Genomic DNA, 15,837 nt, shown 5'->3' on the forward strand with positions numbered 1-15,837 from the left:
GGAGCACCAAAGCTTTGAGCAGGGGACAGACGTGATCAGATCTGTGTTCTATAAGGGACACAGATCTTTTTGCAGGAGGGTGGAAATGGTTGCTGTGGTAGTTTTCAAGCTGTAGTCAGAGCTGTAGGGGTGATGGAAGCACTTGGCCAACTTGCCAAAAGCCAGTTCACCAGTTTATTTATTTTTTAAAATTTATATATTTATTTTTGGCTGTGCTGGGTCTTCGTTGCTGCGTGCGGGCTTTCTCTAGTTGTGGAGAGGGGGGGCTACTCTGCATTGCGGTGCACGGGCTTCTCATTGCGGTGGCTTCTCTTGTTGTGGAGCATGGGCTCTAGGCACGCAGGCTGCAGTAGTTGTGGCGTACGGGCTCAGTATTGCAGCTCGCGGGCTCTAGAGCGCAGGCTCAGTAGCTGTGGCGCACGGGCTTAGTTGCTCTGCGGCATGTGGGATCTTCCTGGACCAGGGCTCGAACCCATGTCCCCTGCATTGGCAGGTGGATTCTTAACCACTGCGCCACCAGGGAAGTCCCAGTTCACACGTTTAAATGCTTCTTTTAACTGTTCAGTTTCCATTGACTGGTTTTCATTTTGTTATCAAAATTGCATTTAAAAAGATGTTCAGGACTTCCCTGGTGGCGCAAAATGTGGTTCTAAGGATAAAAATGTAATTGACCAACTGCAGCCAAATAGCTGAAGCAAACACGTAAATTAAGCAAACTGACCATCTTGGGCCAATTGGCTTCTGATGAATCAACGAAGCTAACTGCATACAGCTGAGGAGCCTGGCAGGCGGAGCAGCAAATGTTCTTTTTTATTTTATTTTATTTTATTTATTTATTTATTTTTGCAGTACACGGGCCTCTCACTGTTGTGGCCTCTCCTGTTGCGGAGCACAGGCTCCAGATGCGCAGGCTCAGTGGCCATGGCTCACGGGCCCAGCCGCTCCGCGGCACGTGGGATCCTCCCGGACCGGGGTACGAACCCGTGTCCCCTGCATCGGCAGGTGGACTCTCAACCACTGCACCACCAGGGAAGCCCGCAAATGTTCTTTAATCCAGGCAGCAAGGATGGGGTGGGAATGCAGGAGTGAGGGCAGCAGGGCTTGGCGGGGACACAGGCTGAGCTCATTTTCGTCACAGACATGCCGAGTGGGAGATGCTGGCAGGATGCCCGGGCGCAGGTGTCCACTTGGTAACTGGGCTCACAGATCTGGAGCTCAGGTGAGGGGTCGAATTGGAAGGAGTTATTTCCACTGTCCTCTTGGTGAATTAGTAGCTGGAGCCACAGGGTAGATCTCCTCAGACAGAGTGCAACAGGGCATCATCCAGGGATGCTGGGAGGAGCCTTATTGGCTGCTGAAGGACCAGAAGTGAGAAAGTCTGGGAGGACAGACCTAGTGAGAGGGCCCTACCTGCGAGGCCTGGGCAGCAGGGACAGTTCCGGTGTGCAGGGTGAGGAGGCATGGGAGAGATGGCAGGGGCGGGAGAGAGGGGACAGGGGTATGGAGCAAGGGTAAGGCCTGAGGGCATTCGGGGTTGGGGGGGCGGGGTGACTGACGTTTGGGCCTGAAGAGGCAGATGGAGGCATTTAGGGCCCAGGACAAGCGGCGACAGCTCTCCTAAGCCCCAAATCTGGACTCAAACAGGGAAGGGTATGGGGGGTGGGAGCTGCTGCCCCATGAACTTGGATTTCCTCAAAGAGGCAGGCAGGGCAGGCGGGAGGCTGTGGGTGAGCACACGGCTGTCAGGACCTGTTGAGGAGGTGGCAGCTGAGGTTGGAGAGCGTGGCGTCAGTAGTGCTGGAGTCCCCTCACATCTGTGGACTGTCGGGTGGGCTCAGGGTGGCAGAAGGCCCCCAGGTGAGGGCACTGAAGGGGTGAGTGATGGCAGGGGAGCGAGAGGGTCTGAGGTGCGGTGGGCGGTTATTCCAGGGAAGAAGGGCAGATGCTGGGGAGTGGAAGATGAGTTGGGGAACAGTGGGGAAATGGAGGCCCAGGAGGCACAGCCAGTGGAAAGCAGCAGCTGAAGTGGGCAGAGGGGAGGCCACATGGAGGGCTCCGGGGGCTCTGGACGCAGGCCGGGCTGAGGGAGCCCAGCAGCAGGAGAGAGAGAGGGCCAGGTGGGCCCAGGAGGAAGTGGGGCTTCCAGAGTCCACAGGCCACGTGCTCCAACATTAGGTACCAAATGATTATTTCCTTCCAGAGTGTGGGGCTCTGCAGTCTGGGTGGGGTTCACCTGCTCAGCAGTTCCCAGGCTGGAGAAGAAAAGGGGTGTCCCGTGCTGAGTGGGTGTGGTGGGTCTCTGCAGGAGCCCATGGCTCCCTCCTGGGGTGACACAGGTTTGGCGGGAGGCAAGCTGGGGGCTAGTGAATAAAAATGCCCCAGGAGCTGCTGACCCTGCCCTGCTTCTCCTGGTGTCCGGTCAGGGCAGGATCGGGGCTTCTAAAGCCTGCCTGGAGATCAGGTTTGGCTCAGGGCCTGGCAGGGTGGGCCCCCCTGAGGATGGTCTGAAGGTGGCCTGCACTGAGGTCCCAGGAGTGGGCACCACCTCTGAGCAGGGTTTGCAGCATCCTACCCACCGACCTCCTGGCTACCCAGCGGTGACCAGCCAAAGCCTCTGGGTTCAGTTGACCTCACCTGCTTCATCCCTTCTGGCCTGAACCGTTAGGCAGGTCAGGGAGGGGGGTGGTTGACACCACCCAAGATGACGGCCTGCCTTGTACATGGCCATTACTCTGCATTACCTGTCGTCACGGTTATGGTGACGCTGGGCCAGGCCTGCCTGTGGCACGGGGATAAGATCGCCAAGCTGGCAGTGAGGCCTGAGGAGGGAAGCCAGGAGGGCATAGCGCCTGGCGTACAGCTTGAAAGTGGCGGCCCTTATTTGTCATACAACTGCACCTGGCACTGAGAGGGGCCTTCCGGTCTGCTTTCCCAGGAAGTTCTCCCTGGACGATCTGCTGACGGGCGTGATGCTCTACTGGACGACAGGCACCATCACCTCCTCCCAGCGCTTCTACAAAGAGAACATGAGGCTGGACAATAGGCATGAGGGGTAAGTCCGGCTGAGCCCGGAGCAGGGCTTCTGAGGAGGGTGCCTCCGAGGCAGGGAGCAGGGGAATGGCCTGGCCTTGGACTTGAGGGAGGACGTTTGATGCGGTAAAGTACAGCCCAGCCTTGGGTGCGCACCGGGAGTGCAAGATGAGAACACAATTTAAAGGTCAGGGGTGTTCGGAGAGATTCCTATTATTAGAAGTAGCTCACAGAGGGAACACCAGGCCTGCCCCCCCAGACATCCCAAGTGGCTCCCGCAGGGCCGGGAGGCTGTCCTAGGATGGCGGTGATGGCTCTGGGACTTCCCCGGAACCCTTTCCTGATCTCACAGGGAAACTCTCAGGCAGCAGCAAAGGGAAGTGGCGGGGGGACAAAGGTGGGAGTTAGAGGCTGTCCCACCCCACCTCAGTGACGCTGTCCAGCTGGGGCAGCCCTTCCAGAAAAGAGGGCCCCAGAGAGGGCTGGAATTGAGGTGGGCGGTTAAAACCCTGGGTCTGTCCTTCTATGGTTCCACATGGGTGAGCGAACTGAACCCCCAGCCCCCTGAATCCCTGCTTTGGGGAAGAGGGGGGCCAGGACACAGCTTCCCCCTCAGTGGGATCTCTGTCTCTTCCAGGATAAAGGTCCACGTGCCCACGGGCTTTGCTGCCTTCCCTTGTGAGTTAATACACGTCCCAGAAAAGTGGGTGAAATCCAAATACCCGAAACTCATCTCTTATTCCTACATGCCCCGTGGGGGCCACTTTGCTGCCTTTGAGGAGCCAGAGCTGCTCGCCCAGGACATCCACAAGTTCATGGGGCTGCTGGAGCGGCAGTGACCCCGGCGGGGACCGGCTGTCACCTCGCAGGCAGCCCCTGCCCTGGCATGGCAGGCTTCCTCCCGACACCCGCCGTTTTCCCCAGAAGCCCCCGGTCTCCCAGCCCAGCTCCCAGTAGAAGTGAGGCTGGCAGGGAGGCCCCCTCCCAGTCCTCTGTTGGCGGAGTTGCCCCTTTCCCCAGGAATGTGCTTGCTTCCGTCCCCTGCCCGTGCTGGGACCCCGTGCTCACCCCTCCACACACACTCCCCACACACTTTGTTAAGCAACATGGCTTTGATGATAAATGATTTTCCTTCTAAGAGCGGCTGGAACAAGTGACATGTCGAGCCCCAACCCCACGTGGGGTGCCCCTTCCAGCAGAGCTGCCAGGTCTGCACTGGGGCCCTTGCTCCATCCTGGCCAGGAGAGGCAGGACGGGCCGCTGGGGCCGGCGGGAGGCCACTCTGTCCTCCCAGGTGCCGCCCGAGGCAGCTCTGAGCAGAGGCAGTGAGGCCGAGTGACTGCCGGGGACCTGCCCGCCTCGCCTCAGCGGGGATGGAAGCGGCCCCCCAGCTCTGCCCACCGGCACCCACCACACCGGCTTGTGCCTCTGGCAGTAGGAAGGCAGCTTCTCCGGCAAGTGCCCAAAGGTGCGTCCCAAGCCGCGGGATCCCGTGGGGAGAGAAAAAGCAAGAGGCTGCGCCCCTCCTTCTGTGGCCATAGTTCTCCCTTGGCTTCAAGGAGGCCCTGAGCACTGCTCCCTTTGGAGGGAACAGACAGATGGAATCAAGGGCTGGAGGCTGAGCCCCACGCACTGGGCCCCGAAGAGGCGGCATCTCACCAGTCTGGCTGAATGGGCATTTTATTAGTGGTCCTCATTGTCTCTGCCAGCTGCAGGGGACCCTGACCCAGCCACAGTGTCACTGGCAACGTGACAGAAAAATACAGAACCATGGCAGGGATGTAGAGGAGACTGGGGCGGCCCAGCACCGGCCCGCTCCCGTCCTGCGCCCTGTGGCTCGCTCCTGGGGGCCGGGGGCAGGGGTGTGAAGGGCCTGATAGCCAGAAGGGGAAGCTGGGATGGACCTGGACCATCATCTGGCACCCATCTCAGGCCTGCGGTTGCTGCAGACTCTTTGGTTATCAGTTGCGTGTGTGCCCGGAGGAGGGGGGGCAGTGTCTGAATGCTCAGAGGGAGAAGGTCTTCCACACGGTACCTCCCCCTCTCGCTTGATACAGTCACCACACTAATGGGTTGGAGGAACACAGTGCCAACACATGATCCTGCTGAAAATCATCAGGGGCATCATCCCGGCCACAGAGCTGAGCACTTATGCAGAAGGGGGACTTGGAAATAGAGCCTTGGGCAAGCAAGGGAGAGTCCAGAGCTGCACATCCTCCCCTTACCACTCCTAGGACTAGAAAAGACCACCACCTGATGGCAGTCCCGCACTTCCGCCTCAGCCAAGGGCCAGAGCCCCTTTCTTCTCCCATCTTTTTAGAGCTGTTGTGCTTAAAACAGGTGGAAAGAAGTCCTGACTTGGTTGAGGTTGGAGTCAAGCCACTTCTCCACCTGTGTCTCTTCCCCTCCCAACTCCCCGGGTCTGGACGAGCCCGGCAGCTCCCCGGCCCTCAGGCCTCCTGGCAGGCGGCCGCCACGCTGTCCGCAGGGCTCCGATCCAGGCACTGCCGTGGGACGGTCCCACTGATGTTGTGGATGGCACCGTAGGTCTGCTGCTGCTGCGGGGACAGGGCTATTTTCTCCGAGGACAAGCTGTTCAGAATCCGGGGCACGTAGGACTGCCAACAAATGGGGGTGTTAGTGCTTGGGTGGGGTGGGCACGAGAGTCCCTATCCCGTTCCTCCCCTACCGCCCCGCCTCCCTCCAGCCAGAAGACACACAGAATGCTCGTGAAGGACACATAAAGAAATAACATCAACCTAGGACATCAGGACCTAAACTATGCCAACTGCAGATTTTCCTAACAGCCAGAGCAAATCAGAACACACAGTCACAGTTCTCCTGGTCATAGAGAAGAGAGCACACACACCAATTTCTCAGAGGAAACAAAACTCTTCCTGGCACTGGATTCTAGAAGAACTTCTCACTCTATGTAGGAAACAGCTCTATCTACACAGGGCAGGCTTAGAATGCTGTCAGTGGGACTTCTGAGCAGCTGACCGACTCTGTGCAGGTTCTGTTTCCTCTCAATCCCAGACTCCAGCTGCCGACCTGAACCAGGCTGAGAACGAGGGATCTGCATCATCCACCTGCCCTGTCTGGCAGGCATAGTCACAGGTGTGCCTCTGGGTAATGAATCTTCCTGAAACCTCCTCTGGGGCTGGTCCAGAGACAGACACTGATAAGAGTGCCTGACACCCGAGAGGGAGCCACTGGAAAGAATGCTGCTGCTGATCTAGATCGGCGCTGTCCCAGCCCTGTCTGTCAGGCCGGGCGGTCACAGCTCCGGGAGCCTGTGGCCCCACCTTCCTTTCCCAACCCCACCCTGGGAGCAGGACCCTGGAGGCCGGAAGCAGGGAGAACCAGGAAGGAAAGGAGTCCTGGTGTCTTTCTAACACTGTGCCCCCCCTCCATAGCAGGTAAAATGTTCATTTGTTGAATTCAGAGGGGAGTTAGTGTGACACCCTCTAGGTGCCTAGCAAAGGACCTCACACAGGCAGGTGCTGGCGAAATGCTCTGATAAAGCTTCATCAAACCGCAGGGCCTTGCCATATGGCTTCGCTAAAGGCCCAAGCTCACCAAGCATTAAATATGCAGAGAAGGAAAGTGAGCAGGCAACTGAAACCGAGGGAGATGGGTATACATCATGGCAAAACTAATTATCTTCTGGTGATGGGTGTGGCTTCACACATGCAAGAGAAAACATCCGGAGGGACCAGGGATCCCTTCTCAAATGACGTTAATTCAGAAACCCGCCTGGCACGTGATCAAGGGACTTCTGTCTTAACAGGAGAGGATCAAAGCGGGTTTGCAGGGCCCATCTGGTCGGGGCCGGTGTAGATGCTCACGCTTGGCTAAGAACCGCACTTACTGTGAACGGTGATGGCACGTGGGCCCCCGCCTCACTTCCTTTGTCACTTGCCGATTCTTCCGTCTGCAAACAACAGCAAAAACTTGCGATGATAAACAAAACCGATCTTCCTGAACTAACACCCTCTAAACAAACAGACTATTAACACCCAGAATAATAGTACCAGCTGGCACAAAGCTCCCAGCGGCAGCCCAAGAGAGGATGGTGTGGGCAGTGCAGGGAGCAGGGAAGGGGGCAGGGAGGGAAGCTACACATCACACCCAGCTACCCACGCCTTCCCCGTGGATAAATAAAATGTGGAGAGGGCCGTTGATCTGTTGATCTGGGAAGAGGTGGAGGAGAGATGGAGAATGAAGCCACCATCTTCTCCTCCCAGACCCTGGCTGGGCAGCAGTGGGGGAGGGGCCCTTTACCTTGTAGTTCAGAGGGCTGAGGTGCCTGAAGCACCCAAAGCAGGTGTAGGCCAGGCAGACCAGGATGGTAAGCAGAAGCACCAGGAAGGTGAACACGGTGAGGGGAGCCCTCAGACCTGGGGACAAAGATGCCAGCCTTGGCGGGGGGGAGGTCACACCTGGTGCAGGAACTGTGTGTGGCTTCTCCCTCAGGCCAAAGACGAAGAGAAGGCATCAGCCACCCCCTTGCCACCATCTCCAGCAGCTGGGATGGTATCTTCACAGGCAGGGGCACAAAGAGTGACCCACTGAACAGCTGGCGTTATCCCTGGTCAGATTTCAGGTACTGGGGCACCGAGTCAAAGGCAAGTTGCCAGCTTCCTCGCCGGCTCGGTTCCCTCCAGTCTCCAGTGCCCTCGGCAGAGTCACACGTCTCTTCTGCCTCTTCCTTTTTCTCAAGAGTGGCAGTTCTCCCTCCTGCATGTCCCCACTGCCTCCACACCGTGAAGTGTGAGGACCTGGGCCCATCCACACCCGCAAAGAGCATCGCGGACGAGCTTCACCCTCTCTGGTTCAGCCCCTTCATAGCTGGTAAAGGGACCATCTTCTCTGTAAGGCTGTCTGGGGCAATCGACCTGGCCTTCACCAGGTTACACCTGACCTCAGGATAGCTTGGAACTGGGTTGTCGGCGCTGTACCCAATCAGCCCTCACCCTTGGGGTACCACCGTCTGATTGGACACCGAGTCGATGCTCTTAAAACAGGAAGGGATTTGACCGGCTGGTGTGGATACGGGAATAGGAGGCTGGGTGTTGCCTCCTGCCCTCCACCCCCGCCCTAGTCAGAAGGGCCACTCACCCAGGCGCAGGAAGGAAAAGAAGTAGAGCCAGAAGAGGCACAGGATGGGAGCGGCCAAGGCCTGGTTCACGGCTGCGAAGTGGATTCGCTTCTCCAGCTTTGCCGGGAGGTAGGCGAAGTAGAGGTTGTGCCGGTCGACCATGTGCTTGAGCAGGATGTAGATGAGGCCTGCGGGGCCAGGGCTGTGAGCTGGACGGTGGCTGGGCCGCAGGGGCCACTCGACGCCCTTCCTCCTGGAGGTGGCTACTTGTGCCGGGAGCTGGGCTGGGGCTGCGGCTGGGCTACGTGCACACGTGCACGTCCTCGCTCCTACTGCTTTTTCTCCTTCTCTCTCTCTCCCCGCCCCGCCCCGCCCTGTCCACCTCTCCCCCTCTCTCCTCTCCCCACCTCCCCTCCCTCCCTCCCAGCCTCTTTCTGACCCAGGGAGTAGAGGTGTCTGTGCTGCTGTCCTCACGGAACATTGAAATTCTAGGACCATTTTAGGCCTGGCCTCAACTTCCTCACACGCTGAGCCCCCCTCCTCTTATCCCTCAGTGCTCCCACGCTCCTTTCCTTCTCCCACCCAAGCTGACCCCCTGTACCGTCACTGCCAACAGATGCCCAAGGGTCTAAACCCAGGGATGGCACAGGAGGTGGGTGGGTGCTGCCTCTTCTATCATGTCAGGTTCTTTAAAAACATTTTTTGTTGTTGTTTTAAAAGAGTAATACTATCATAGATCTTTAAAAATAGTACGAGGGCTTCCCTGGTGGCGCAGTGGTTGAGAGTCCGCCTGCCGATGCAGGGGACGTGGGTTCGTGCCCCGGTCCGGAAAGATCCCACATGCCGTGGAGCGGCTGGGCCTGTGAGCCATGGCTGCTGAGCCTGTGCGTCCGGAGCCTGTGCTCCGCAACGGGAGAGGCCACAACAGTGAGAGGCCCGCGTACCGCAAGAAAAAAAAAAAAAGTACGAGAGAGTATACAGGGGAAACTAAAACTTCCTCCTTTCTCTAAACCACAGCTATCACTGCCAACAGTCTCCTGGGTGTTCTGTTTCCTTCCAGACGCTTCCATTTGTCTGCCAGCTCCTGATGGTGTATTTTAATTGCAAGAGCTTGACCTTGTAAGTCAAACAGTCCTAAGTTCATATCTGGGCTCTACTCCTCACTAACAAAGCGTTAAGTGCTTCATCTGTGAAAAGGGGACAGAAACAAGACCTGCCTTGAAGGATCGTGAGAGAATTAAGTGTGACAATCCACGTGGAGAGTGACAGTGGCCACCGGAGCCAGGACACAAACACGAGAGCCTCCACCAGTGCTGCTGGCACTGTCCTAGCCGCTGCCGGAGGGTCACCCAGGAATGAAGCGGTCAGCCGGCAGAGGCCCTCAGACCAGGAGGGGTACTAAGAAAGCTCGCAGTTTGGAAGGCCCGCGGAAGGAATCCATGAGAAATGAAATTAAATTTGGTGTCCCCTGTGGCCACAAGAGGCCCTCTGTTTGTGGGGCTCCATGACGCCCTGCTGATGGCTGCCCGCCATCCACCTACCCTGGGACCGGCCCCAGGGCCACTCACCGAACGGCACGATGATGGGGCAGGTGATGCTGTAGGCCATGATGACGGTGAAGACACAGAGCATCCACGCATACATGGCTCCAAACTCGTACTCGAAGGCCTGGTTCTGGGAGGGGGAGGTGGTGAGGGGCTTAGGGGTTTGGTCCACACCAACCCGCCTCTGTGCATTCCAAGTGGTCGGGGAGAACACAGTGCGGGAGGACTTTGGAAGCGGGAGCCTCACCGCGCCCCTCACCTCTCAAGGCCCCTTCTTTCCCTCCACAAGCCTCCTCCAGCTTCACCTGGCTCACACCCAGACCTCGAAAGGCACAATGACTCGTGTTTTCGTAGTGTTTCTCTTGTTCTAATCCTGTCTACATAACAGGCCTGTGAGCCCCCAAAGGGCAGAGGGGCTACATCTGACTGTAGAATGATACTCCACAGACTCTGTCAGACCCAACATCACTCCGCCCCTTCTAGCCGTGTGTCCCGGGCCAAGCACTTGAGCTCCCGGTGGCTTAGTCTGTGCGTCTGCAAAGCAAACTCCAGTAGCGCCCATCTCACGGCGGGCTCTGAGGATTAAATGACAGGATGCAGGGCTTCTCCTCTTATGGTTCCCACAGTGGCAAAGGAGAATAAAAGAGAACCCCACACACCCAATTCAGAGAGTCCTGGAACAAATGCCACCAGCCCAAAATGCCTTGACTTCTGTAGTAATCTAAGAATTTATGCAAATGAAGGTCCATGGGAAAGAAATGTGTGTGTGTGTGTGTGTGTGTGTGATCAGCCCGGTTAAAATGCAAAAATCCCCACTCTCTCCTCCAGCCCGAGTCAGTGTGGAGGATGACCTAGCCAGGCTCTCACCCAGGCTCCTTACACCTCCTTCCCCCACAGCCCTGGGCCCAGTTGAGAGGTCCTGAGCAGAATGCCCGGCACTTAGCAGGCGGCTGGGTGAACGTGGGCGGCGGGGAGGCTCTGGGACGAAGGCAGCGCCCACCCCCAGCCTCTGTACCTGCTTGATGTTCCTACGGTCGGCTGCAGTCTTGGCCATGACCATGCGGAAGGTGTAGAGGATGAGGCCGGGCAGCCGCAGCAGCTCCATGCCGTTGCCAATGAAGGCCGAGGCGATGACATAGTTCACAAAGAAGGCGCCCTGGTCGGGCAGGAAGACGCACCTGGGGAACCACCGGGTGTGCGAGCTGAGCGCCCCGAGAGGGAGAGGGTCCCGTGACTGAGCAGAGACGGGACTCAGAACTGACCACGGATTTGGCCATCTGGAAGTCACTGTCAACCTAGACCCGAGCTGGTTGGGTATGGGTGTGTCTGTCTGTGGCTGCCAGCTCCCAAGTCCTCAGTTTACCCAGCGAGAACCCATTTAAGAAAATTCACTCTATCCTTTCAGATAGGCACGGCCAGGCTTCCCTGTGAACAGTCCTTTGGAAAAGTCTATCTTGGACATTCGGGCCTACATTAGGACTTATAGTACAGTAGGGGCTGGGGATGAATCCCAGCTCTGTCTCTTAACTAGCTGGGTAGCCTTTTTTTCTTCAGCATGTCTGGGCCTCAGTCTCATCTGTAAAATGGAAATAGTCAAATTTCTGACTCATAGCTTGTTTAAAGATTAAATGAAGGAAAGAATCAAGCATTTAGCATGGCATCTTCTTAAATAACAGCTATTACTATTAAGTGGGTTCGGTACAAGTTGAAAATACTAACGAGGACACACATTAGAAATAAGTTCAACTCCTCTCTCCTAGCAAAACTAATCCTGGACCAGACAGTCATTCTGGTTGCAGTGTTAATTATTATTCTCCTTCCCCCTTCCCTGGCACCACTGAGACCCAGCAGTTCCTTCTCCCCAGGCCGTTCGGTTCTCAGTAAGTTTCAGAGAATGAATGAGAACGCCACTAATTGAGTTTCAACCTAAAAGATTAACCACATTTCTGCACTTGTAGCACAAAGTGGGTCAGTTCCCCCGGTGCAGCCCCTCCAGGAACCTGTAGTGGTGCGGGGAGTCCACAGGCCCTGAAGGACAGACATCCCTCCCCCCACTGCAGCCCCAGCCCCAGCCCCTGGGGGACGTGGCTCCAAAACTCAGCGTGGCTGATACTTACTCCAACCTGACAGAGGCCTCCGAGGAAGTTTTATCAAAGAGCCACCGGAAGAAAAAATCCAAACTGAAAGAAGAATGAATCCCATAAGAACTTATTTCCAGCAGTCCATGTGATCACTGCATATGCTTTCATTTTCTTCTGTTTTTTTTTTTTTTTAAAAAAAGGCCAGATCTCAAGATCTACCCTGGTTCTCTAAGATGCTACTTATACCATAACTCATCAGGGCCTGCTTTAACAGAAACTTCCTTCCTCGAAATAACCAAAGCCATGATTAGACCCTCTCCCTAAGTGGAAGGTCCATGGTAAGTTTCATTTTCAAGCTTTTTTTTTTTTTAAGGCAGAAAGATCATATCTCTGGAAGAATCAGTGGGCCAGCACAATTGTATGCCAAGTGAGTGTGACAGGTTCAAATGTCGTCAGGAATTTGCAGCCACTCCCGAAGCGTCTGCATTTTCTTGAGGACAGTGTTCTCTGTGAGGCCCTGGTTCTGAATTTAGAGCGGGAGGCGGTAATATGTACCTGGTGAGGCCCAGGGAGGGCAGAATCAGCACCATGAAGATCAAGAATATGTAGACCTTGGTCATCATGATTCGGTTTTCCCCCGACCTGCAGGAAGTCAGAGGTGAGCCGTCACAGTCCCTCAGATGCACCGGGCGTCCCCAGTAAGGCCCCGGCTGTATGCCCATCGCGCTGGCGGGGAGGGGGCATCAGAGACACCCACCTCAGGGGCGAGCCCCAGGGAACTCACTTGGTCCAGTGAGACTCCAGCAGTGTAGAGTAGTAAACGACGGTGGGCAGCAGGGCTGAGAAGGACCACAGGAGGAGGGTTGGGAAGAACTGGCTGATGATGGGGTCCTAGAAAACAGTCCACAGCAGAGAGAGCTGTGAGCCCTGGGGGCTTTGGGCCATGACCTGTTGGCATGGTGACTCAGTGACCTCTGGGATTTTGGTCACTTTTGTCCCCCAGAAGCAACATTGTACCTGGTACAGGGTAGATAATGTTGGCTGAACAGACAATAACAGCACCTGACATTTGTACAGTGCTTTATTTTTCTTTTTCTTTCTTTTCTTTTTTTTTTTTTTTTGTGGTACACGGGCCTCTTACTGCTGTGGCCTCTCCCGTTGCGGAGCACAGACTCCAGACACGCAGGCCCAGCGGCCATGGCTCACAGGCCCAGCGGCTCCGCGGCATGTGGGATCTTCCCGTACCGGGGCACGAACCCGCGTCCCCTGCATCGGCAGGCGGACTCTCAACCACTGCGCCACCAGGGAAGCCCCAGTGCTTTATTTTTCTTATTTTTATTTTAAAAAGATTTTTGGCTACGCTATGTGACATTTGGGATTTTAGTTCCCCCACCAGGGATCGAACCTGTACCCCCTGCAGTGGAAGCACAGAGTCTTAACCACTGGACCGCCAGGGAAGTCCCTGTATGCTCTTTAGAGTGAAGAATGCAACTTCACATACAACTAAACTCCACTTGTCTTACTGACCAGAGAGATAACCTCCTCCATTCCCTATAGAAAGCCAATGACGGACGCCAAAGGAAGACAGAGCACTGACGGCCAGGGCCCTTCCCCAGCCACCTGGCCCAGTCGTAGCTTCCCAGAACTGCTTCGTGATTGTTCCCAATCTCATCTATGCCTGTTGTACTTGTTATTGCAATTACATGGTTCGATTAACTTATTACCTTCCCTGATAAAATGAGCATAGCAATAGAGAGATCTCTTTGAAACCTAAGTTGGGTACATTGGAAAGACTTGATAAAGGCCAATTTCTCAAAAACGCTGCTGAATTAGATGGGAGTGAATTAACTGTAAAAGACCAAGGGAAATGAAATCTAGGAGCGTTCTATACTTTGAACGGCTTTGCAAGTATCTTTAAGTTCTTGCTTGACTGTGAGAAAGCAAAACTAGAATCACAAACAATGAAATAAGCGTGTGTTTTATGTAAAATACACAAAGGGGAAATCCAGTCAGCAGATCCTTCCTCAAAAGAACAGGCCTTGACCATACATCAAAAGACTGGCAAAGGAATAAACATGTAGATGCTTTAAATCTAAACAAAACTTACATATTTTTTATTATCTATTGAGTCATTTGATCATCACAACGGCCCCATGGGTATAACATAGCAGAGTGTTATAGAGGACAAAGCCAGTTTTTAGAGGAAAAACCAAGGCTCAGAATTCATCAGCTAGGGAATGGCAGAGCGAGGACCAGGCCCTCAGGCCCCCCAGCCTACTGTGCTCTCCCAGAGTGTGATTAACCAAATGCCAAGTGGAAATGAAAAAACAAAAAAGGATGTGGAGTGATATTTCAGCAAAGCCAATTATGGGAAACCAAGCAGACGCCATTTTAGGGAGTGTTCAGCTGTTATCAATTCATCTAAGATCCTTAAAAATCATTCATTACCTATCTAGAATAAGGAACTTTACAACAGGATTATCAGAAACTGAAATATAAAAAGAAAAATTGATTCATGACCCTGCCACCCCAATCAGAGAAGCGCTTTGCATCCTTTGCTACCCACTCCCCGTAGCAGCCATCCTGCACACACATCACTGGCACATCACTATAACCATCGCTGAGAGATAATTTCATATTCTGCTTTTATCGTAAAACCCCATGTCTGCCACAAAGTCTATGCAATTTTTTAATGGATGCTTAACAGTCTGTCAGACTGAATATACCTCATTCAACTCCTAATTTTACCCCTACTGTTGAACATTTAGATTGATTCCACTGTATCTCTGTCTCTATAGTTAACACGTAGGCACACACATATACATACACATACATGTATACATAAAGTATATACACACATGTATGTCTACATAACGTTACTATAAAGACATTGTAATAAATGTGGCCATGCCTGCTCAGGGGCTTCAAAGCACATGAGCCGAGTGACACGGCCTCTTGCTTCAGTGGCCCCCACGGCTCTTGGTCTCATTCCTCCCGCACCCGCCATGCCCTCTTGGCAGAGGCCCTGCAGAGTGGTCACTCACATTTAGCGCATGGATGGGTTTGGTGACGTTGAACTTGTCTATGGTGGACAGGATGATGGAGGGCGTGGTCAGGAAAAACAGCCCCAAGAAGAGAGTGAAGTTGATGCCCAGCCATTGGAACCACCAGCGGAGGCCCTGGATAGAGAGGTTCTTCCTGCAGAGGGGAAGACACAGGCCTTGGAGGTTTATCTCTCAGGCTCTGGCCACCTATGACACCTACAGTGCCCACGGCTTGGGTGAGTCAGAAGGTCAAATTTAGGCAAGGCAAGAGACTAGACTGAGGGCTCTGGCTGAGGGCCCATCTTGACCTTGGGAGCACAGGCAAGTGTCCTGCACTGACCTTCAGCTATAGGAAGGTCGAATTTGGGGTCCCTATGAGCTCAGAGGGAAAACAGGTTATCTGCAGCTAGGGTCTGGGAGCCAGAACCTATTCGAAGAGATGCCATGAGCCCCCCAGCAGACTAAACAAGGCTCCAACATGGCATTTTTCAGACACACTAAAGACATGTGACTCCCCACGGGGCCGTGAGCTGTGGTGTGAGCTGGAGGGAGGCGGGGGACAAAAGCAAAAGGCGCAGCTGGAACCCGCCCTGGCTTCTCACCCCACCAGGAGCAGACCGACAAACCAGTCCCAAGTTTAGAAAGCTCAGTGAACCAAAGAGCAGAACTGCCAGGGGCTGAAGTACAGCCTGGTGGAGATGAGCGCCCAAACCCTGCTCTGGACCAGGAACTGAGGCCAGGCCGGATGGCGAGCCATGCTGGGGCCTCTGCGGGGCTGTCCTCACCCTCGGCATCGTGCTTAAGGCTCCTGTGGACACAGCTCAGCTCACCAGCTTGTGGCCCAGGCTAGAGAGGCGGCTGGCACCTAACCCAGGGCTGCACTGTCTGTTACAGCAGCCTCGAGCCACAGCAGGCTACTGCGTGTTGAAGTGTGGCTGGTCCAAACAGAGATGGGCCAGAAGTGGCACATACACGCTGGATCTCAAAGACGCTACATATGAAAAGGAGACTGTAAAACATTTCAATTAAAAAAAACT

General features: G+C 54.9%; 2 protein-coding genes and 1 long non-coding RNA gene across 6 annotated transcripts in view; 2 read left to right on the forward strand and 1 right to left on the reverse strand.

Moving 5' to 3' along the window:
* The window catches only part of EPHX1 (epoxide hydrolase 1), a 35,413-nt gene extending 31,245 nt beyond the window's left edge, over positions 1 to 4,168 (forward strand). For all 3 annotated transcript variants that reach the window (XM_029227394.1, XM_029227396.1, XM_029227395.1), the window contains exons 8-9: positions 2,936 to 3,052; positions 3,668 to 4,168. In XM_029227394.1, the coding sequence (XP_029083227.1) occupies positions 2,936 to 3,052; positions 3,668 to 3,869 (319 nt within the window). In that variant the 3' untranslated portion in view covers positions 3,870 to 4,168. The remainder of the gene's footprint in view (positions 1 to 2,935; positions 3,053 to 3,667) is intronic.
* Positions 4,169 to 4,408: 240 nt separating this feature from the next.
* Positions 4,409 to 15,837, reverse strand: part of TMEM63A (transmembrane protein 63A) — a 33,370-nt gene continuing 21,941 nt past the window's right edge. Inside the window, exons 15-24 of one of the 2 annotated variants that reach the window (XM_029227392.1) lie at positions 14,801 to 14,954; positions 12,541 to 12,647; positions 12,312 to 12,398; positions 11,793 to 11,855; positions 10,691 to 10,853; positions 9,700 to 9,805; positions 8,152 to 8,319; positions 7,315 to 7,430; positions 6,902 to 6,964; positions 4,693 to 5,648 (exon numbers count right to left, since the gene is read on the reverse strand). In XM_029227392.1, coding sequence (XP_029083225.1) covers positions 5,481 to 5,648; positions 6,902 to 6,964; positions 7,315 to 7,430; positions 8,152 to 8,319; positions 9,700 to 9,805; positions 10,691 to 10,853; positions 11,793 to 11,855; positions 12,312 to 12,398; positions 12,541 to 12,647; positions 14,801 to 14,954 — 1,195 coding nt within the window. In that variant the 3' untranslated portion in view covers positions 4,693 to 5,480. Of the gene's footprint in view, positions 5,649 to 6,901; positions 6,965 to 7,314; positions 7,431 to 8,151; positions 8,320 to 9,699; positions 9,806 to 10,690; positions 10,854 to 11,792; positions 11,856 to 12,311; positions 12,399 to 12,540; positions 12,648 to 14,800; positions 14,955 to 15,837 lie in introns of both variants that reach the window. The other variant, XM_029227393.1, reaches the window with a different exon arrangement.
* Positions 5,662 to 9,569, forward strand: LOC114898236. The gene is made up of 3 exons (XR_003794306.1): positions 5,662 to 6,147; positions 7,630 to 8,260; positions 9,192 to 9,569. It is a non-coding gene; the product is annotated as an uncharacterized LOC114898236 (long non-coding RNA).

This window comes from Monodon monoceros, unplaced genomic scaffold (assembly GCF_005190385.1).
Source record: "Monodon monoceros isolate NGI ecotype Baffin Bay Population unplaced genomic scaffold, NGI_Narwhal_1 Super_Scaffold_18, whole genome shotgun sequence".
Lineage (NCBI taxonomy): Eukaryota > Metazoa > Chordata > Mammalia > Artiodactyla > Monodontidae > Monodon > Monodon monoceros.